Raw genomic sequence first — 23,297 nt, 5'->3', positions numbered from 1 at the left:
CAGCACTGATTCAATAAGAAAAAAAAAACGCAAAAATGTCATTATTTTTGTTTCCTGTGTTATCTTTGTGATGAAGCGCTTTATTTGGTTGGTAAAAACAAAAACAAGTATATACGGCCGTAAGTTCGGCCAGGCCGAATCTTATGTACCCTCCACCATGGATTGCGTAGAAACTTCTACGAAAGACTGTCATCGACAATCGAATTACTTGGGTTGTGGTATCTTAAAACTTCTTAACATCGTTTTCTAAATTGTGAGTTAGTCCGTACGTGGTATGTATTAGACAATATGTACACTGAAAAAAATATTGTCATGAGGTCAAAGATTTCATGACTTTAAAATACGAATACAAATTTTGCTTAGCATAGAAGACGCATTTCTCTAAAATAAAGTTATTTTCCTTGTCCAAAAGTCGATAAACTTTTCAATGAAGTCGAATTGTCCTTATAATTAAGTGATTTGACTTAAAAATGGGTATCTTAACATGAAAGAAAAAATTTATAGGCTAAGGTCAACTTGACTTTAATAATTCAGAAAAATTCTTTAAATTTAATGAAGTTGTCTTTAAATTTGTTGTCTTTTGGCATCTTGACTACAAAGCAAAAAATCGTTCAAATATAGGACATGTTTTTCAACACTTTATTTTAAAGAAGTTTTTTACTTCAAACATAGCATAATTTCTACTGGAAGTCGAGTCCTAATTTGGAAAATAAAGTTGCCGTTAACTCGTTCTTAAAGGACTTTGATAACATATGAAGAAAAAAGCTGAGAAAGCGAAAAATTAAATTTTGCTTCCTAGAAGCAAGTACACAAAACCTAAATTTAAAAGAGAATTGTGTCTTAAAAGTATCCTCGGAATCAAAGTATGGCTCGGAATCAATACCAAATTTTTTAAAGTAAAGACAAAATCTTTGGAACCGAGTATGCTTTTTTTTCAGTGTAGAGAGCCAGAATTGAAATATGGGGGTCGCTTATATGTGGGCTATATACAATTATGAACTTGATATGGACCAATTTTTGTGTGATTGGGGATCGATTTATCTGATGGCTATATATAACTATAGACCGATATGGACCTAGTTAGGCATGGTTGTTAACGGCCATATAGCACAATACATCAAATTTCAACTGACTCGTATGAAATTTGCTCCTCCAAGAGGCTTCAAAACCAAATCTCGGGATCGGTTTGTTGTTGGATACCATATACTAACTTCAGGTACCAAATTTCAACCGAATCGGATGAAGTTTGCTCTTCCAAGAGGCTCCGGAGGTCAAATCTGGGGATCAGTTTATATAGGGCCTATATATAATTATGGACTGATTTCGACCATTTTTTGTATGGGTGTTTGAGGCTATATATTAACACCACGTACCAAATTTCAACTGAATCAGATGAATTTTGATCTTCTAAGAGGCTCAAATCTGGTGATCGGTTTATATGGGGGCTATATATAATTATTGACCGATGTGGACCAATGTTTTCATGGTTGTTAGAGACCATATACTAACACCATGTACCAAATTTCAGCCGGATCGGATGAAATTTGCTTCTCTTAGAGGATTCGCAAGCCAAATTTGTGGGTCCGTTTATATGGGGGCTATACGTAAAAGTGGACCAATTTTTGCATGGTTGTTAGAGACCATATACTAACACCATGTACCAAATTTCAGCCGGAACGGATCGACTCAGAATTTCACCACGACCCAGAATATATATACTTTATGGGGTCTTAGAGCAATATTTCGATGTGTTACAAACGGAATGACAAAGTTAATATACCCCCCATCCTATGGTGGAGGGTATAAAAATAAGTACATTATGCGTTTTTATATGAAAATGTTTAAATTTTGCAAAAAGTTTGTTATTGTGTTTTAGAGGTGATGAATTGAATGCAAATAATAAACAAGTGTATACGGCCGTAAGTTCGGCCAGGCCGAAGCTTATGTACCCTCCATCATGGATTGCGTAGAAACTTCTTCTAAACACTGCCATCCACAATCGATTTACTTAAGTTGCGGTAACGCTTGCCGATGGCAAGGTATCTTAAAACCTCCTAACACCATCTTCTAAATTGTTTGTAAGTCCATACGTGGTATATATTAAATCAAAAAAGATCGATCCAATACGTATATAATTCAGTTTGACAAAGTAGACATAAAATTTTGACAAAATTTTCTACAGAAATAAAATTTTAACAAAATTTTCTATAGAAATAAAATTTTCACAAAATTTTCTATAGAAATAAAAATTTTGACAAAATATTCTATAGAAAGAAAATTTTGACAAAATTTTCTACAGAAATAAAATTTTAACAAAATTTTCTATAGAAATAAACTTTTGACAAAATTTTCTATAGAAATAAAATCTTGGTAGATTATTTGTGGCTCGAGTGGCAACCATGATTATGAACCGAATAAAATTTGAACAAAATTTTCTATAGAAATAAAATTTTGACAAAATTTTCTATAGAAATAAAATTTTGAAAATGATGAAAATTTTATTATGAACCGAATAAAATTTTAACAAAATTTTCTCTAGAAATAAAAATTTTGACAAAATTTTCTATAGAAATAAAATTTTGGTAGATTATTTTTGGCTCTAGTGGCAACCATGATTATGAACCGATATGGACCAATTTTTGTGTGATTGGACCAATTTTGGAATGGTTGTTAGCGACCATATACTAACACCACGTTCCTAATTTGAACCGGATCGGATGAATTTTGCTCCTCCAAGAGGCTCCGGAGGTCAAATCTGGAGAATGTTTTATATGGGGGCTATATATAATTATGGACCGATATGGACCAATTCTGGCACGGTTGTTAAAGATCATATACTAACACCATGTTCCAAATTACAACCGGCTTGGATGAAATTTGCTTCTCTTGGAGACTTCGCAAGCCAAATCTGGGGATCGGTTTATATGGGGGCTATATATAATTATGAACCGATGTGGACCAATTTTTGCATGGTTGTTAGAGACCATATACCAACATCATGTACCAAATTTCAGCCGGATCGGATGAAATATGCTTCTCTTAGAGGCTCCGGAAGCCAAATCTGGGGATCGGTTTATATGGGGGCTATATATAATTATGGACCGATGTGGACCAATTTTTGCATGGTTGATAGAGACCATATACTAACACCATGTACTAAATTTCAGCCGGATCGGATGAAATTTGCTTCTCTTTTAGGCTCCGCAAGCCAAATCTGGGGATCGGTTTAAATGGGGGCTATATATAATTATGGACCGATGTGGACCAATTTTTGCATGGTTGTTAGAGACCATATAGCAACACCATGTACCAAATTTCAGCCGGATCGGATGAAATTTGTTTCTGTTTTAGGCTCCGCAAGCCAAATCTGGGGATCGGTTTATATGGGGGCTATATATAATTATGGACCGATGTGGACCAATTTTCGCATGATTGTTAGAGACCGTATACCAACACCATGTACCAAATTTCAGCCGGATCGGATGAAATATGCTTCTGTTAGAGGCTCCACAAGCCAAATCTGAGGGTCCCTTTATATGGGGGCTATACGTAAATGTGGACCGATATGGCCCATTTTCAATACCATCCGACCTACATCGATGACAACTACTTGTGCCAAGTTTCAAGTCGATAGCTTGTTTCGTTCGGAAGTTAGCGTGATTTCAACAGACGGGCGGACGGACGGACGGACATGCTTAGATCGACTCAGAATTTCACCACGACCCAGAATATATATACTTTATGGGGTCTTAGAGCAATATTTCGATGTGTTACAAACGGAATGACAAAGTTAATATACCCCCATCCTATGATGGAGGGTATAATAATAAAAATTAGTTACTAGATAAACCGTAAAAGTCATTGTAGTTGAAAAGATTTTAGCTCTAAGAATTGACGACCGTCAAATTTGACGACCGTCAAATATTTTAAGAGATCGTTACTTTGTGTTCAAAAAGCCCTACAGAAAAGAAGTTCTGCGAAAACACGTGGAAAACCAAGCAAGACACTTCGAAAAACATATAATCTTTTTGTCACTCTTCCAAAAAAAGACCCTTTCAAATCATCCAGACAAGTTTCTGCTGAAATAGGCTGTGAAATCTGCACGATCTATTTGGCAGCGATTAGTGCATGCCAAATTACCCGGCCGAACAGTCAGAAAAGTTCCTATGCTACGGAAAAAAATTCGTAAGATGAGGAACGGTAGGTGAGAGAAAACGGCGCAATATCCTGTGGAGCGATGACACTAAAAAAAAATATTCTGAAATGGTAGTAGTCGTAATGTTCGTCGACCCCAAGGAAAAGAATTTCATATGCGCTTCACAAAAATGACGGTCAAGCATGGGAGCGGGAACATAGTGGTATGGGGCTGTTTTTGGTATGGCCTAGGTCGAAGTTAACGCGTTACTTATAAAATGACCCTGTTCGAATATAGAAATATATTGGAGAACACAATGCTGCCATACGCATAAGAAAACATACCTCTAAGGTGGGTGTTTCAACAAGACACCGATCCTAAAGTCACTTCTCGCTTTATTAAAAATTGGTTCCAAGACAATGACATAACCCTTCTACATTGGTCTACTTAGTAACCAGAACCTAAACCCATTGAAAACCTTTGGGGAGAGTTAAAACACAGAATTGGGAATGAAATATTTAAAAATAAACAACAACTTTGGAATTTGTGAAGATTACATGGTAACGAAAACTTAGATGAAACCAGTCGGAAGCTTGTAAGCAGTATGTCAAAGCGTGTATAAAATGTTATCAAAATAAAGTTGGATACACTGGTTAATGATAATGTAACAAAATTATGTTCAATTTAAACCAAAAAAATTCAAGTAGACCTGTATATTTCACGATTTTGGAAAATGTACTTATTATTTTGTCCATTAATTTTTGAATCTTACTTTGCCTTGTTTGGATTTGCTTTTCATTTCACTTGTCTTTTCCAGAAAATTATTTACTTTACTTTCAAGTTAAATGTATGTCATTAATATGAATTATGGACTTTATTTTGCTTTTCAATAAATATATTTCTTAAATTTACCATGGAACATAAAAAAACTCTACTGTACTTATTATTTTGGCCACATGTGTATATTCCTTGTGGTTAGATTAGATTAGCAGTCTCACAGAGGAGACATGCGTTTGTAAGGGCAATTAAGAAAACGACTGTTAAAATTGTATTAGAAATAAAAAAACCCAAATTTTTTCCCCGAGTACCAGCCTACCGTGGATCTCCTCGCCCTTCTTCTTTACAGGATTTGATCGGTTTATATACAGGAGTCTATAAATAATTATGAACCGATAACTTTCGCATGGTAATTAGCGGACCAAACCGGATCGGATGAAATTTGTTCCTCAATGAGGCTTCAGAAGACAAATATTGGGGTGTCGATATGCACCAATTTGCCTCTAACATATACTAACTATCCAAGAGGTTCCAAAAGTTAAATATGGAAATCGTTTTACATGGGGGCTTGATAGAAAGCATACACTTGACACAACGTAACAAATTTTAACCGAATCCGGAAGTCAAATCGAGGGTCGATTTATGTGGGGACTATATATAATTACACCCAAAGAAAAGTAGACTTCTATATGGATCGATAGCGACCAATTTTACATGGTTTATAGAGGACTTATACTAACATCTGCCACCAAATTTCAATCGGATCGAAAACAAATTTGCTCCTCTAAGAGGTTTTGAAAGTTAAATCCGGTGGTCGGTTTATGTGGGGACTACATCTAAAAGTGGTCCGAAATGGCCCGTGGTCAATGCAATCCGACTTACATCTAGAGCAACTGATTGTACCAAGTTTTAAGTTGACAGCTTTTTCGTTCGGAAATTAACGTGATTTTAACAGACAGACTGACATCGTTAGATCGACTCAGAATTTCACCACGACCCCACATATATACAATTTATGTGGTCTGGGACCAATATTTCAATGTGTTACAAACGGAATGACACCCCATCCTATGGTAGAGGGTATAAAAATATGCGCTTGAAACTTGGAAGGATATTCGGGATATCACCAGAAACTACGCAGGTCCAATGCAAATGCATACTTGACTCTATTTGGTAAAAACATTTTTTCTATACTCCTTCGCATAGAAGCAGGTGTTCAAAAAAGACGCATCCGCAATTTTCTTACAATGGAAAAATTAGAAATGCGTGCTGTCATTAAATCTTTACATAAAAAACGTTTATCGGAACAAGAAATTCATAATGATATGGTGAATGTGTTAGGTGAAAGCGCTCCTTCATATGCAACAGTAAAAAATTGGGTTGCTGAATTTAAACGTGATCGTAAAAGCATTGAAGATGACGTCCAAAAACAGCAACAACAACAGAAATTGTAACCAAAGTGCATGATGTGGTATTAAATGATCGACGAATAAAAGTGCGTGAAATTGCTAATATCATGGGCATCACAAATGATCGAGTCCATTTAATTTTGCATGAAGAACTACAGATGAAAAAGCTTTCTGCAAGATGGGTGCCGCATTTGTTAACAGTCGATTAAAAACGCATAAGAATGAATATTTCTCAAGCTTGTTTGGATCGTTTTAAGCGAAATAAAATGGATTTTAAGCGTCGTTTCATAACTTTTTATGAGACATGGGTCCACCACTATACTCCAGAGACAAAAGAACAATCCGAACAATGGACTGAAGCTGGAGGAAGTGCCCCAAAGAAGGCAAAAACAATGTTATGGCAACGGTTTTTTTTGGGACTTCAAAGGTATTTTATTGATTGACTATCTGCAAAAGGGTAAAACAACAAATTCAGAGTACTATTGCAACCTTTTGGATCAATTAAGTGTACAAATTCGAGAAAAACGTCCTGGCTTACAACACAAAAAAAAAATTCATCAAAACAACGCACCAGCGCACAAGAGTGTTTTAACAATGGCTAAAATCAACGAATTAAAGTACGAGTTGCTTGACCACCCACCTTATTCTCGTGATATAACATAGCTCCCAGTGACTTTACTTGTTCCCAAATCTAAAAAAATTCCTTGCTGGCAAGCGTTTTACCTCAAATGAAGTTGTAAATCACTATTTTGAAGACCTTGAGAAAAACTATTTTTATCAAGGAATAGAATTGCTAGAAAAGCATTGGACTAAGTGTATTGAAGTTTCAGGAGATTATATTGAAAAATAAAAATATTCTTGAAAAACTAACTACTCTCTTTCATTGATAGGCTAAGAAGTTTCCGAACCGCTCTCGTAGATTATTACTGTGATTCCCATTTTCCCATTTTCATTTCTCAAGCATATATAAGCCGATTTGTCTGAAATTAGAATTTTCATTTTCTTTATGACGAATATTTTTGTGATGGATAGATTGGGAATTTTTGAGTACAAAAGTATCTCTATTTGGGCAAAAGTCCCGGAAAAATACCGCCAACTCTGTCTAACATACAACACGGTAGAATCCTTTGATACACTAATTTCAACACCATTGGCCAGTTCAGCATTTTACTCACCTTTCACTAAAGGTTCCATTGGATTATCACAATAGTTCACAAAAGTTTTCACACTTAAATTATAGGTCCTTTGAAAATCAGCATTAATGTGCCGGTGCAATTGGTGTTCATACAAACCGATGGACTTCTGACTTTGTGAAAATTTCCGATACATTTGGCCCATTTCAACATTTAAACTTTGAGGACACTCTTTCATTGGAGATACTTGTTTTCCAATATTCTTGGTACATATTCCACGATACAAGATATCATGACGATATCGGAATTGAGTAGGATTTTGACTACGTTGTATTTGTTGCCACACTTCTGAACTGTTGTTTGGTTGGATTTCTGCATAAACCATACAGTAGGCTGCTCCAGCATCTTCAATACATTCACGATAGTCATCGGTGACATAAAGTGGTGGTATTGGAGGATAAGGCGCATCCAATACTATAGGAAATATAGAAAATAACGCGAATTGTTTCACATGCATTTTTATTATCAATTTTTTCTTGTTACCAATGAAGTCTCCTTTAGGAAGGTAAATAAGTCCCAAAATGAGAGTTAATCCTACTCCACAAACAAACATCTTTTCACTGTGAAAGTTAGCAGTCTTTTGGAAGTTATGTGCCAAACAAAAAAACAAAAATGAAATTCTTCACGCAATTGATATTTTTCGCAGTTTAACATTTATGGCACATTTCTAATTACTTTCGACACAATTTCTGGAATAAACACGTTTGTGAAATAGGGTGGAACGTTTCATGAGGACAAAGGATATTCCTTAACGTTCCCACCAGGGATGCTTTTAAACTTTTGATATAATTCGAGTACACTAAAAAGACCTAATTTTAATTGAAAGATTTGGACAAACAAATTTTTAGGGAGCTATCTGACTTTAAATATACCCCCAACAAAAGTTTACTTGGATCCAAAGATTTCGACCTTAAGATTTCGTTATTGACTTCGAACCAAAGATGCTGCTTCTTTAAAATAAGGACATTAACTTAAAATCTAGGCTATATCAAATCTGTTGTCAAGATTACTCACAAAAAAAGCGTTGTGAGACCGGCAATATTTTGTATTTAAAACCAATTTTTCATTGAATGTTTAGAGGCAAAAGTAAGATATTTTAAAATTGGTGGTTTTTACAAGTTGTATAACGTTTGTTCCACTTAGTTTAGAAAGAAACCAACGCAATGGAAGCAACAAAAAGAAACTCAAAAGGAAATACACTACTAACCATTTGGAATTTTTCTTCGGGATCAGTTCAATTGCATGCAAATTCGAGCAATAAGTAGCAGTGGGAGACTTTAATGAATACTTTCTTAGCGGAGTCACAAATCAATTGAGCATTGGAAAAAAGTAAATTAAGGCGTGTTAAGTATCAGTAGTCCATTATCATCATTATTAATGATGGGAAAAACTTTATTTCAAATGTTCTCTTCCGTGCACTTTTTGATGAGGTTCTACCTCTAAATGATTGCCTTCTTCATTATACCCTCCACCATAGGATGGGGGTATATTAACTTTGTCATTCCGTTTGTAACACATCGAAATATTGATCTAAGACCCCATAAAGTATATATATTCTGGGTCGTGGTGAAATTCTGAGTCGATCTGAGCATGTCCGTCCGTCTGTTGAAATCACGCTAACTTCCGAACGAAACAAGCTATCGACCTGAAACTTGAAACAAGTAGTTGTTATTGATGTAGATCGAATGGTATTGCAAATGGGCCATATCGGTCCACTTTTACGTATAGCCCCCATATAAACGGACCCCCAAATTTGGCTTGCGAGGCCTCTAAGAGAAGCAAATTTCATCCGATCCGGCTTAAATTTGGTACATGGTGTTAGTATACGATCTCTAACAACCATGCAAGAATTGGACCACATTGGTCCATAATTATATATAGCCCCCATATAAACCGATCCCCCGATTTGGCTTGTGGAGCCTCTAAGAGAAGCAAATTTCATCCGATCCGGCTGAAATTTGGTACATGATGTTAGTATATGGTCTCTAACAACCATGCAAAAATTGGTCCACATCGGTCCATAATTATATATAGCCCCCATATAAGCCGATCCCCCGATTTGGCTTGCAGAGCCTCTAAGAGAAACAAATTTCATCCGATCCGGCTGAAATTTGGTACATGATGTTAGTATATGGTATCTAATGACCATGCAAAAATTGGTCCATATCGGTCCATAATTATATATAGCCCCCATATAAACCGATCACCAGATTTGACCTCCGGAGCCTCTTGGAAGACCAAAATTCATCTGATTCAGTTGAAATTTGGTACGTGATGTTAATATATGGCCTCAAACACCCATGCAAAAATTGGTCCATATCGGTCCATAATTATATATAGGCCCCATATAAACCGATCCCCAGATTTGACCTCCGGAGCATCTTGGAAGAGCAAAATTCTTCCCATTCGGTTGAAATTTGGTACGTGATGTTAGTATATGGTATCCAACAACCATGCAGGAATTGGTTCCTATCAGTTCATAATTATATATAGCTCCCATATAAACCGATCGCCAGATTTGACCCCCGGTGCCTTTTGGAGAAGCAAAATTCATCCGATCTGGTTGAAATTTGGTACGTGGTGGTAGTATATGGTATCTAACAACCATGCAAAAATTGGTCCATATCAGTCCATAATCATTTATAGCCCCCATATAAACCGATCCCTAGATTTGGTTTTGGAGCCTCTTGGAGGAGCAAATTTCATCCGAGTGAGTTGAAATTTGTGGATGACAATCTTTCGTAGAAGTTTCTACGCAATCCATGGTGGAGGGTACATAAGATTCGGCCTGGCTTTTTTCGAATATTCTTAGATATACAGTTTTTACTCCCAAATCAAGAAACAATGGAATTTTCCGTTTCATGCTTTCTCGATGTGATGAGTTCTCAGAACATGTTTATTGTTTTTCAAACGTTTTATTTCTTCGCACAAAAAAATATGATTCAATCACGAAATTAATTGATCCAATTAAATTTTTAATTGAAATGTCTTCAATCATGAAAATGATGGTATCAATCTCAGTTTTAATTTGGCATAAAAATATACTTGGTTAAAATCGATTCTGAATCGATTTAGTATTTTTAGTCTGATTAACAATTGGTTGTTTGAAATAAATTTTTAATTAAAAATTAAAAAAAAAATGTCCATCACTTTTTTAACTTCCGAGTTTGATTAAAATGTTAATTGTATCAATTAATTTTTTAATTAAACATTTTAAAATTTTCTATTATTGACTTAATGTTTCTATCTTAATTAATAACTTAATTGTATCAATTAATTGCAAATTGAAAACATTTTCAACTTTATAATTGGAAATATTTTGGTGATATTCTTTTCTGTGTTCGCATACAAAACACATGGTATTTATATTTAGCATCAAACCTCGAAAGATATTGCAAAAATCTTACGATTTTCAAATTTGCTTAGCACGTAAAAGCACCTTACCCTAGTATATTATTTCAAATGAAACTCGTAAATAAGATAAATATTGTAACTCAAAACAAAAAATCAGTTTAAATTAATGATACAATTCTACCAATAAAATACATTTTAAAATCTTTAGTGGTTTTTACTGTCACATTGTATTTAGGTTCATTGCCTTATTCACGTAATTGGACTTTTATACATTCATTGTACCAATCATTTGTTCCAAAATTTAATTCGCCCAAACTGTACGCAAAGAAAAAACATGTTTGGACATGGTTGCCTCATCCATTTAATGCATATCTAGAGCATGTAATTGCACGAAATCCATGTATTCCATGTGAACCCACCAGGAAGAAAACATTTAGTTAATTTTAGAAAATTTTTAATATTTTTTGAAAATTTTAACTAAACAGTATTACAAACGCTGATATCACGCCGATATCATAAAAATAAGTAAATATTTTTTGACAAATTTTTCAAGAAAATTTATTAGACATAATTAAGTTTTTTCACTTGTTAAAGAAAATTTTGTAATTTGAAAGAAAAAATTGGAGTTCAAAATTGCAAGAATGTGTTTAGTGATATACGAAGTTCATGATGGACGCATTTGTAGTAAAATATACAAATTTAAAGAAATAATGAACTATTTTGTGAGAAGTACGAACTATTTTGTGAGAAGTACGAAGTTAGTAAAACTTTTTACTTCATTTGTGTATATTTTTTCCCCGATTTTTAGTTCATTTAACTAACGTACGCAAAAAATTATTAGAGTAAAGGAAAATTTCTCCATATATAATTATATTATTCCATGAACTAAAAAATTGGCTTTAGTGAAATAGAGAGTTCACTTTTTTTTTGAGTGCAGAGAAAAATGTATGCTGGTAATAAGCATTTAAATGGCTCTCAAATGCAGCAAACATGTTCTATTACATGTTCTATTAAATGATAGAATTTGAGACCATTACATGGTCGGGAAAATCATGTACCTGATCATTCAATTATTCGTCTTTTTTGCAGGAAAAAAAGTATTTTTATAGGTTACGTATAGACATGTCTAGAACCATTACATGACCATAAAGACCATGTACATTGTTTTCGTGACCATTTAATTTTTTAACGTTTTTGGAGCGAAAAAAATTTTAGAAAAACAATGAGCATGTACACATGATATTCATTTTGCGCGTTAGTCGTTGTGTTGATTGTTGCTTGGAATGAATGCAGAATACGGAATTACTGTGTTTTGTGTTCATTTATTTATTCAGAAGTGGCATGTTTTATGTGAACTCAAAAAAAGGGAAGTGTAATTGAAAAAAATATACCAGTTTTTTGTTTTGCATTTTGCTTTATGGCATCGTTTATTTTTATTTGCGGTTACATGATGTCTGGGTTTGTACATGTGGTTGGCACGAAGTAAATATGGAATGATTACTTATTGTTGAAATTTAACAAAAACAAGTATATACGGCCGTAAGTTCGGCCAGGCCGAAGCTTATGTACCCTCCATCATGGATTGCGTAGAAACTTCTTCTAAACACTGGCATCCACAATCGAATTACTTAAGTTGCGGTAACGCTTGCCGATGGCAAGGTATCTTAAAACCTCCTAACACCATCTTCTAAATTGTATGTAAGTCCATACGTGGTATATATTAAATCAAAAACTAGTGAGTAAAGTAGAAAGTCGGGCGGGGCCGACTATATCATACCCTAAACCACCCCTACTGAATTAGTAAACATAAGCATTTGTGGGGTATCATTGGTATAGGTTTTGGGGAACATAAAAGGGGGTACATGTTTATGGGTGTCTTGTCACAATCTGAGCAGAAATGTATAATATTAATTAGTATGCCACTAATATTGAGTCCATTGTTAAAAAAAGGGGAATTGGTCAATTAGTTGTGGGTAATAAATCCAAATTTCTGCAAATAGGGCAATATATTTATGTAAGAACTACATGTAAGTCTAAATACGATCAGCTAGTACATCAAAATTTGAAATTTGAATAACATAGGTTAATAAATAAGAGTATTATGGCCAAATATGACAAAATCGAGCGATGCATATATATAGGACCTATATCTAAATCTGAACCAATTTGTATAATATTTTGCAGGTATGATTGATACCACAGAAGGTCACTTTGTGTAAAATTTGATTACGATCAGTTAATAAATGAGGCCCAAATGAGGTCAAAAATAAGGTTATTAGGGGCAAATTTTTCAAAATCGGGCGATAAATATATATGGGAGATATATCTAAATTTGAACCGATTTCGATGAAATTTTACACATACAGTTAGTGCTATAGAAGATTACATTTAGGCAACCTTGGTTACGATCGGTTGATAAATAAGGGTTTACGGCCAAATTTGGCAAAATCGGGCGATACATATATATGGGAGCTATATCTAAATCTGAACCGATTTCGATTACTTTTGGAACATAATGTCAGTACCATCAAATATTAGAGTAAGCCAAGTTTTAGTAAGATCGATTAATAAATAAGGTTTTTATGGCCAAATTTGGGAAAATCGGACGATACATATATATGGGAGCTATATCTAAATCTGAACCGATTTAGATGAAATTTTGCAGACTTAAAGAACGATGAAAAAGATTAGCTTTTGCCAAATTTGGTGACGATCCGTTTGAAAACAAACGCAACGTGACCATATTTGTCGAAATCGGGCGATACATATATATGGGAGCTATATCTAAATTTGATCCGATTTCTTCCAAATTCAATAGCGTTCGTCCTTGTTCCCAAAAAACACCCTGTACCAAATTTCATCAAAATCGGTTAATAATTGCGACCGGAATCCTGTGAACAACAAATACATGGACAGACGGACGGACACCAAGCGCTAGATCGACTCAGGAGGTGATTCTGAGTCGATCGGTATATATTTTATGGGGTCTAAAATCAATATTTCTGGTAGGCACATTTTTTGGCCGAACAAACTTATTATACCCTGACCACTATGTAGACATAACATTTTGGCAAAATTTTCTACAGAAATAAAATTTTAACAAAATTTTCTATAGAAATAAAATTTTCACAAAATTTTCTATAGAAATAAAAATTTTGACAAAATTTTCTATAGAAATAAACTTTTGACAAAATAATGTATAGAAATAAAATCTTGGTAGATTATTTTTGGCTCGAGTGGCAACCATGATTATGAACCGAATAAAATTTGAACAAAATTTTCTATAGAAATAAAATTTTGAAAATCTTTCTCAAAATTTTGACAACATTTTCTATAGAAATAAAATTTTGACAAAATTTTCTATATAAATAAAATATTGGTAGATTATTTTTGGCTCTAGTGGCAACCATGATTATGAACAGATATGGACCAATTTTTGTGTGATTGGACCAATTATGGTATGGTTGTTAGCAACCATATACTAACACCACGTTCCTAATTTGAACCGGATCGGATGAATTTGGCTCCTCCAAGAGGCTCCGGAGGTCAAATCTGGAGAACGTTTTATATGGGGGCTATATATAATTATGGACCGATATGGACCAATTCTGGCACGGTTGTTAAAGATCATATACTAACACCATGTTCAAAATTACAACCGGATTGGATGAAATTTGTTTCTCTTGGAGACTTCGCAAGCCAAATCTGGGGATCGGCTTATATGGGGGCTATATATAATTATAAACCGATGTGGACCAATTTTTGCATGGTTGTTAGAGACCATATAACAATATCATGTACCAAATTTCAGCCGGATCGGATGAAATATGGTTCTGTTAGAGGCTCCACAAGCCAAATCTGAGGGTCCCTTTATATGGGGGCTATACGTAAAAGTGGACCGATATGGCCCATTTTCATTACCATCCGACCTACATCGATAACAACTACTTGTGCCAAGTGTCAAGTCGATAGCTTGTTTCGTTCGGAAGTTAGCGTGATTTCAACAGACGGACGGACGGACGGAAGGACGGACGGACGGACATGCTTAGATCGACTCAGAATTTCACCACGACCCAGAATATATATACTTTATGGGGTCTTAGAGCAATATTTCGATGTGTTACAAACGGAATGACAAAGTTAATATACCCCCATCCTATGATGGAGGGTATAAAAAAAAGAGTGTGTAAAAATATGTGATGTTTGCATGCACTACATTTTTGACGAATACCATAACATTATAGATCGTGACCATTGTCTTTTGATTAAAACAAAATTCTTTTTATCAATATATGTAATAACATTTTAGATGAGGACAATTTTATTTTTCGTAGAACCATGTTCACAGAGCCAACATGGTTGCAGGTGAAAATGTTACTTGGTCGCCGCAAAAATAGCTCCTATCATATTATTTTGCTTTTCGAATATGATTGTGACAATCATTGTACTTCTCTGAAGTACCAACAACGATATAATCGGACATTCTAACTTGAGATATAATTTGTTTAGTGAAAGAAGAGCGGAAAACTAAAAATAATGGGATATCTCCAAAATTGTTCCATAAAAAATGTTTTAATGTTTTTATTTCGAATTCAGCAGATCAAAATGCATAAGTCACCTCACATTAAATGTACATTTTCAGTGTATACTAGTGTTATCACTACATTTGTGGAAGAAGGCGATAAATATATGTATGTCAAGAAAGTCTTTTGACATTGCCAAATATTTCGAATTCCAGAAATAATTGAAATATTAAATATTTTAGTTTTTTGCAGCAATGCTGTACGTACACACAAAAATATTTTCTTCTGATTCAATCACGAAATTAATTGATCCAATTAATTTTTAATTGAAATGTCTTCAATCACAGAAATGATAGTATCAATTAAAAAATTTGAAGGTCAATTAAAAAATTAATTGATCCAATTAAAAATTAATTGATACTATTAATTTTAGTAATTGATTTTTGTTTCAATTAAAAAAATTGTTGAATCAAATAAATTTTTAATTGCATATTTTTAATACTCAATTAAAATTTAAATTGGAAAAATTTTCGTGAAATTTTTTTCTGTGTATGTATACTTTGCAAAATATAATAAAATATTTTTTAAAATTTCATTATAGTTAATTTTGGAACAAAACATAATTTTTATCCTATTGTCAAAACACTTTCTTGACATACTGTATGTACATATGTACAAAGTAGTATCTAAATTTGATCAGAATTGAATTGTATTCACTTTTGCTTTAAAACTCTTCTATGTGTCAATGAATATTGATTTGTTATTCTGATATCTACTACACGAACAATAAATGGCGGGGCACCATCGTATGGGCTGTAGGAGCAATATCATGCTTTAGTTTGGCATTTCATAATGATTTAGTTTATGAATATTTTATTTATATATGCTCACTTTCAATTGTTATTGTCAAATAAAGTTATTTAAAATATCTTTCAATGGGAGAAAGCGCGCTGCTTTGGTCTATATTATGACTTGAGTTGGAATATTAAAAAAAAAACAACAACAAATAGAGTAAAGAATGTCTAAACAAGAGCTGAGTGCTAAATACATTACTCCTCGCCAAATGATCCTTATTTCATCCTAAAATTAAATCGGTTTATATTTTATTGGATTTTAAAGGGTTAATAAGCCGTTGCTTTATTGCCGCCTAAAAGTATGCCCCATAACCTCAATAACAATTTGGGAATAGTTTTATATTATTTTGCATGACATTTTGGGAATAGTTTTATATTATTGTGCATGATGTAGTTAATATTATTGTGATTAGTTTTTAAGCTACATGAGCCCATAGACCAAGATATGTACATAGACCAAGGAAGGTATAGACATCGTATGTGAATTCACAGTGCTGTAGTTTGTCTGCATACCGTAGATGGCTCTTTTTCGTTTGCAAATGAGTGATTTTTTAATTTGGATTTAATCTGTTTTCTTTCCTTTGTCCTCTTGATGAAACACCATCAAGAGAACAAAGGAAAGAAAACAACGCTTTGGTATTACCGACGTTGCGGTAGAAGCGCTGTTTTGATAAATTGTTTATAAAGGCATCGACAGTTATAATTTCAAATTGTCTGCCAAAAAATTTAATGGAATGAAAACATTTATAAAAAAAAAACATTTGTTACTATAAAGTAGGTTCTAAATCCTATTTTCCTTACGTTTCGTAAAGCCGGCAGAGAACTGAACTGGGTGACGCCGACGAAAACTGTATGATATTTGAGAGAAGCGCCGACAAAAACTGCATAATATTAGATAAATTTTCCTCATGACCGCCACCTACTGACGCAGTTTCGCTTCACAGTTTCGTTCTCTTGTGTTTTTATTCTCTCTGGATTGTCCCGGAATTTATTCTTCAGGAAGTGTCCCGAATCTTTCACAGATTTTGCCAAAAATCCCGGAATTTCAATTATTCAACGCATATATTTTAATTTTTCGCATTTGTTAGTATCAATTACAGTTTTAATTGGACCAAAAAAATACTTGATTAAAAAACTAATTGACTTCATTAGCAACCTTCAATTGAATCAATGCTGATTGCGAAACTCATTTAGCGTAAATATTTTCAATTACTTTCCAAAATGATTTTGTATTTTTGGTTTGATAAAAAAATTTGATTGTTGGAAATACATTTTTAATCAAAAATTTTAAAAATTTCCATAATTTTTAACTGACTTAGTCTTCCGAGTTTGATTAAAATATTAATTCTATCAATTAATTTCTTAATTAAAATTTAAACAATTGCAATCATCGACTTAATCGAGCCTCATCGGAGGCATCGTGGTGCAATGGTTGGCATGCTAGCCTTGCATACACAAGGTCGTGGGTTCGATTCCTGCTTCGACCGAACACCAAAATGTTTTTCAGCGGTGGATTATTCCACCTCAGTAAAGCTGGTGAGATTACTGAGGGTTTCAAAGTTTCTCTAAGTGGTTTCACTGCAATGTGGAACGCCGTTCGGACTCGGCTATAAAAGGGAGGTCCCTTGTCATTGAGCTTAACATGGAATCGGGCAGCACTCAGTGATAAGAGAGAAGTTCACCAATGTGGTATCACAATGGACTGAATAGTATAAGTGAGCCTGATACATCGGGCTGCCACCTAACCTATCGACTTAATCAACTTAATGTTTCCATCTTGATTAAAAAGTTAATTGTAACAATTAATTGAACAAAATTTCAACTTCAATCAACATTCTAATTGGAAATATTGTGGTGATATTTTTTCTGTGTACTAATCATTTCGAAATGTTAATATATAACCACAGTGAGAAAAGAGTAAAAGTTACATGCAATGTTACATGGGAAGCTCTGTTTTAGAAATATATGAACTGTTCGAATTAATTAAAACTGTGTACTCACCGAAAGAAATATAGATGAAATAATAAAAATTATTCAACCTAAATTTTAGAACACAATATTAAGGATCAATTTTGGAGTAGCAAATTTCGTCCGTTCCGGTTGAAATTTGGTACGCGATAACAGTATATGCTCTCTAACAACCATCGGTCCATAATTATATATAGCCCCATATAAACCGATCGCCAGATTTAACTTTTGGAACATCCTGGTGTTGAAATTTGGCTATCAAATTACCATGCGTTTCAAAATTATTTATAGACTGCTCTATAGAAATCGATCAAGAACTTAATTGGCTCATATAGGTATTTACCAGGTATATCCCGTATGAAGTGAGCATCAAGTTACAAATGTCTCGATAGGAAATTTTAGACAAACGAAATTCTCCTTTCTTATAATTTAATTTCTTTTAGAGCAAAAAGCCCAGAATTTTTGATTGTCTCCAAACTTTTCTTTTTTGCTTTTAAAAATCTTCTTTCAGTGTAGATGCCACAAATGTTTGGAATCATATATTCAATGGAATCAGCGAAATAATATCGATATCGAATCTTTTTAAAGCAGTATTTTAAGTGAAATTATCGTTGAGTACCCATTTAAATTCTTCGATTTGGTATTTATTACCTTCTTCTCATAAGGTGATAAATACGAATTTTGGATAAAAGTTAACGTTTAAATATCCTAAGTAACGAATGGACCTTACAATGTATGTCAGGTCATTTCACCACACAGATGCAAAGGTAGTTTCAAAATTCTAAACTAAAGACTTAAGCAACAAACATGAAATATGTTACCTCACACAAGTATACATTTATACGAATGCTGCATTTTGAAAGATGTAGTCTATTTTAGTGGCAACACTAACATCGTTTTCCATAAAATGCATGTCAACAAAACTGATGCACCTCGAATGCTTGAGATTTCAAACATTTTCGTATCTGAGACAATGGTCAAATCAATTGCCTAGCAAGAGTTATGAGAGAGTGAAGAGTTTATAAGAGAATCGTGTTGATATTCAAGCATAGTTTGAAGTAGACAATGCAATGCTCTCTTAAGTATTTGTGTTGAAAGCTTGTATTAACAACTCTCTTACGTACACCATTGTTAACAGAGACCAGAATAAAAAACCATATGAAGTTGCTTACATGTGCGTTAGGGGCTATGGTGGCGGACATAGCCAAATATGATTAACAACAAAAGCAACAAGTGAATATATCATGAAGGTGGAAAATGGAAATGCAAAAGGTGGCGGCATGGGGAGGCTATTGACTATTCGAGTGAGTTTATGACGATGACGTTCGTTGTTGGGCATATGTGTTAGTGGATATGTGTGAGCGCTTGGTGTATGGTTAACTGGCTAGATGATCTCACTTTACACTTTGCGGCCAACAAAGACAACAACAACAACAACTCCAACGATAGCTGTAACTATTAAAACAGCAACCACCAGTTTCATGGCTCCGAATGGAAGAAGTCCGATTTTTATAGAGGCGAAATTCAGACTGCAAGTGAATATTTCATGTGTGTGTGTGTGTGTGTGTAAGAGAGCTCAAAAGCGTTCTCTGACTTTGTATTTTTGTTATCGAACCACCGGCTTAGACTCACAGCCATTGCTGTTAATTCAACAAACAACAGTTACGAGTGGAACGTTGCCTTTGAGAGTACAATAAAGCGGATAAAACGATACTTTCGCTAAAGCTAACGACGATCAACGAGGAGAAGCTAGAGTCGTGGATTCAACTTGAGAAAAATCATCTATGATCCCTCGGAATCTTGTGGGGCCAAGTGGAGAAGATAAAAAACAAAGCGTCAAACAATTCATACAACAACAACAACAACGATAATACGAAACTATTTGCATTTTGTTTTGTTGTTGTTTGTTTATTTTACATTCGTGTAATTTTTCTTATATGAATATTTCGTGTGTGATGTTTTTGTTTCGACCAACCGCCCTCTGTCTGTCCGTCTGACGTTCGTTATTCGGTGTGTTACGGTCTGGTATTTTTGGGTTTGTTTGTACAACAAAACCAACAACAACATTGGCCAACAAAGCCAAAAGAAGTGAGAATCAAGTGAGTTGAGGTGAAGGAAGTCACAGTGGTGGAAACGACGACGACGGCAACAGCAGCCCCACAGCCATATTCATTGCTGCAACTACAACAACAATACCAAATTCTATTATACATATTTTGAAAGCCAACAGCAAAAAAAAAAAGAAGTTAAAACAATACAAACAAGCAGCTATAAATAAAAAATAATTAAATTCAAAGAAAAAGAAACGAAAGAAAATAATTGTCCATAAAAGAAAAGTTAGTGGAAAACTGGATTTATTTTATCCAAAGAAAAGTGCAAATGAATTCTGAATTCAGAACAAAAAGAATAACGTACAAGCATTAACAAAAACAAACCTTGTTGAGGAAATTTAAAATCGAAGGCATCAGAGCTCCGATAGAGTTTAGCACATTAATATCAGGTAGGTATTCATAAATAAACATGCCTCAAAAATTACTTCTTATGTAATGGCTCTAAACTATTCTAATGAAATAGACAGACAACATGTTTTAAAAAAATTAAAATGTTATTTGAATAAACAGTGAAAGAGTGCACCAATGCATCGATTTAGTAAAAAATAAAACTTTAAAATGAGATTATATCTACAAGATATTTTAAAATATAAACATTTTATATTTACATACAATAACGTACAAATATTTTGTTACTGTTAAACACTACGATTCGATAGAAAGTTTTTGTTGATTACATCGGACTTGGAGTTATAATAATTAACTGTAGGGTATAATTGAGTGACTTCAACTGGCAAAGGCACTAACAGTTCAATCTAACTTAATTTAGATTATTTCCTTAGATTGATTTCGGTCATTCGTCATCATAATGAAATAAAGTATTTCCTTGCAAAAGTCATCGAGGTTAGCAAACCCGATTTCAACACAATTAATTGGATTAAATATCAGTTTCTGCCTAAACCAAAAGTGGCTTCCCACATAGTGTAGTACGCCTTTTGGAATTGACTAAGAAAACGAGGCAAGGGACATCTTCATTTAGACTGACTTATAATTGGACAGTACTAATTGTTCAATATTTTTATAGAATCACCATCGATTGAATGTCTAGAAGCACGATTACACTGTATTTTTCCTCGTTTATTCGTTGTTGTTTTTATCGTTTTTGGAAAATTCTCCTAACGTGATATTATATATCCAATATGCGCTAAAAATTAAATTTTATTATTTTTTTCGAAAATTTCCACAGCACAATGAAATTTTCCTTTTTATACCCTCCACCATAGGATGGGGGTATATTAACTTTGTCATTCCGTTTGTAACACATCGAAATATTGCTCTAAGACCCCATATATACTTTATATATATTCTTGGTCGTGGTGAAATTCTGAGTCGAACTGAGCATGTCCGTCCGTCCGTCCGTCTGTTGAAATCACGCTAACTTCCGAACGAAACAAGCTATCGACTTGAAACTTGGCACAAGTAGTTGTTGGTGATGTAGGTCGGATGGTATTGCAAATGGGCCATATCGGTCCACTTTTACGTATAGCCCCCATATAAACGGACCCCCAAATTTGGGTTGCAGACCCTCTAAGAGAAGCAAATTTCATCCGATCCAGCTGAAATTTGGTACATGGTGTAAGTATACGGTCTCTAATGGCCATGCAAAAATTGGTCGAAATCGATCCATAATTATATATAGCCCCCATATAAACCGATCCCCAGATTTGACCTCCGGAGCCCCTTCGAAGAGCAAAATTCATCCGATTCGGTTGAAATTTGGTACGTGATGTTAGTATATGGTATCCAACAACCATGCAGGAATTGGTTCATATCAGTCCATAATTATATATAGCACCCATATAAACCGATCCCCAGATTTGACCTCCGGTGCCTTTTGGAGAAGCAACATTCATCCTAGTTGGTTGAAATTTGGTACGTGATGGTAGTATATGATATTTAACAGCCATGCCAAAAGTGGTCCATATCAATCCATAATCATATATAGCCCTCATATAAACCGATCCCGAGATGTGGTTTTGAGCCTCTTGGAGGAGCAAATTTCATCCGAGTCTGTTAAAATTTGGTACATTGTGCTAGTATATGGTTGTTAACAACCATGCCTAACTAGGTCCATATCGGTCTATAGTTATATATAGCCCTCAGATAAATCGATCCCCAATCACACAAAAATTAGTCCATATCAATAATTGTATATAGCCCCCATATAAGGACCCCCATATTTCAATTCTGGTTCCCTACGTACCGTGCAAAAGTCCATATCGATTCGTAATTATTTGTAGACTTACCTACACATACCTTTTTTGTCTAATATATACCACGTATGGACTAACTCACAATTTAGAAAACGATGTTAAGAAGTTTTAAGATACCACAACCCAAGTAATTCGATTGTGGATGACAGTCCTTCGTAGAAGTTTCTACGCAATCCATGGTGGAGGGTACATAAGATTCGGCCTGGCCGAACTTACAGCCGTTTATACTTGTTTTAATTATGTCTACATACACATAAGTTCATATTTTCTTCTATGAGAGGGTGTAATTTCGTGAGTTGTAGTTGAAAAGTACACCAAGGCATTAAATTTTCCTGGTTTTAACAATGCTTTGTGGAAATCTCAAAATGTGGAGTATAGTTCAATTTTCGTACGACGTAGTTCATTCTTGTTATAAAACAGTTTACTTTTTTCTGTGTGGACGAACCATTCCTTGATTTCTGTCAACTGTGCCCGTCTTGCATACAGAGGTTCGTTGGTTCAACCGTAGTTTCGATCGAACACCAAAAAAGTTTTCAGCCATGGATTATCCCACCTCAGTAATGTGGGTGACATTTCTGAGTGTTTCAAACCTTCTCTTAGTGGTTTCACCGCAATGTGGAACGCCGTTCGGACTTGGCTATAAAAAGAAGGTCCCTTGTCATTGAGCTAATCATAGAATCGGGCAAAACACTATGGCATCACAATGGACTTAAATGAGCCTGAAATAACGGGCTTGCCACTATACCTAACCTAACCTAGT

At 34.3% G+C, this 23,297-nt stretch overlaps 2 protein-coding genes across 2 annotated transcripts in view; one reads left to right on the top strand and one right to left on the bottom strand.

Annotated features, from left to right (window-relative positions):
- LOC142239899 (uncharacterized) overlaps positions 1–23,297 on the bottom strand; it is a 42,372-nt gene that overhangs the window by 18,799 nt on the left and 276 nt on the right. The window contains exons 2-3 of the mRNA XM_075311643.1: positions 19,146–19,203; positions 7,497–7,928 (exon numbers count right to left, since the gene is read on the bottom strand). Coding sequence (XP_075167758.1) covers positions 7,497–7,928; positions 19,146–19,203 — 490 coding nt within the window. The remainder of the gene's footprint in view (positions 1–7,496; positions 7,929–19,145; positions 19,204–23,297) is intronic.
- Positions 19,880–23,297, top strand: part of Hil (peptidase hillarin) — a 162,932-nt gene continuing 159,514 nt past the window's right edge. Inside the window, exon 1 of the mRNA XM_075309280.1 lies at positions 19,880–20,713. The gene's annotated coding sequence lies outside the window, so the exon portion shown is untranslated. The remainder of the gene's footprint in view (positions 20,714–23,297) is intronic.

The sequence above is a fragment of the Haematobia irritans genome, chromosome 5 (assembly GCF_050003625.1).
Source record: "Haematobia irritans isolate KBUSLIRL chromosome 5, ASM5000362v1, whole genome shotgun sequence".
Classification (NCBI taxonomy): domain Eukaryota; kingdom Metazoa; phylum Arthropoda; class Insecta; order Diptera; family Muscidae; genus Haematobia; species Haematobia irritans.
Note: the sequence above shows the minus strand (reverse complement) of the source record. Positions and strands in the feature narration are given on the sequence as shown.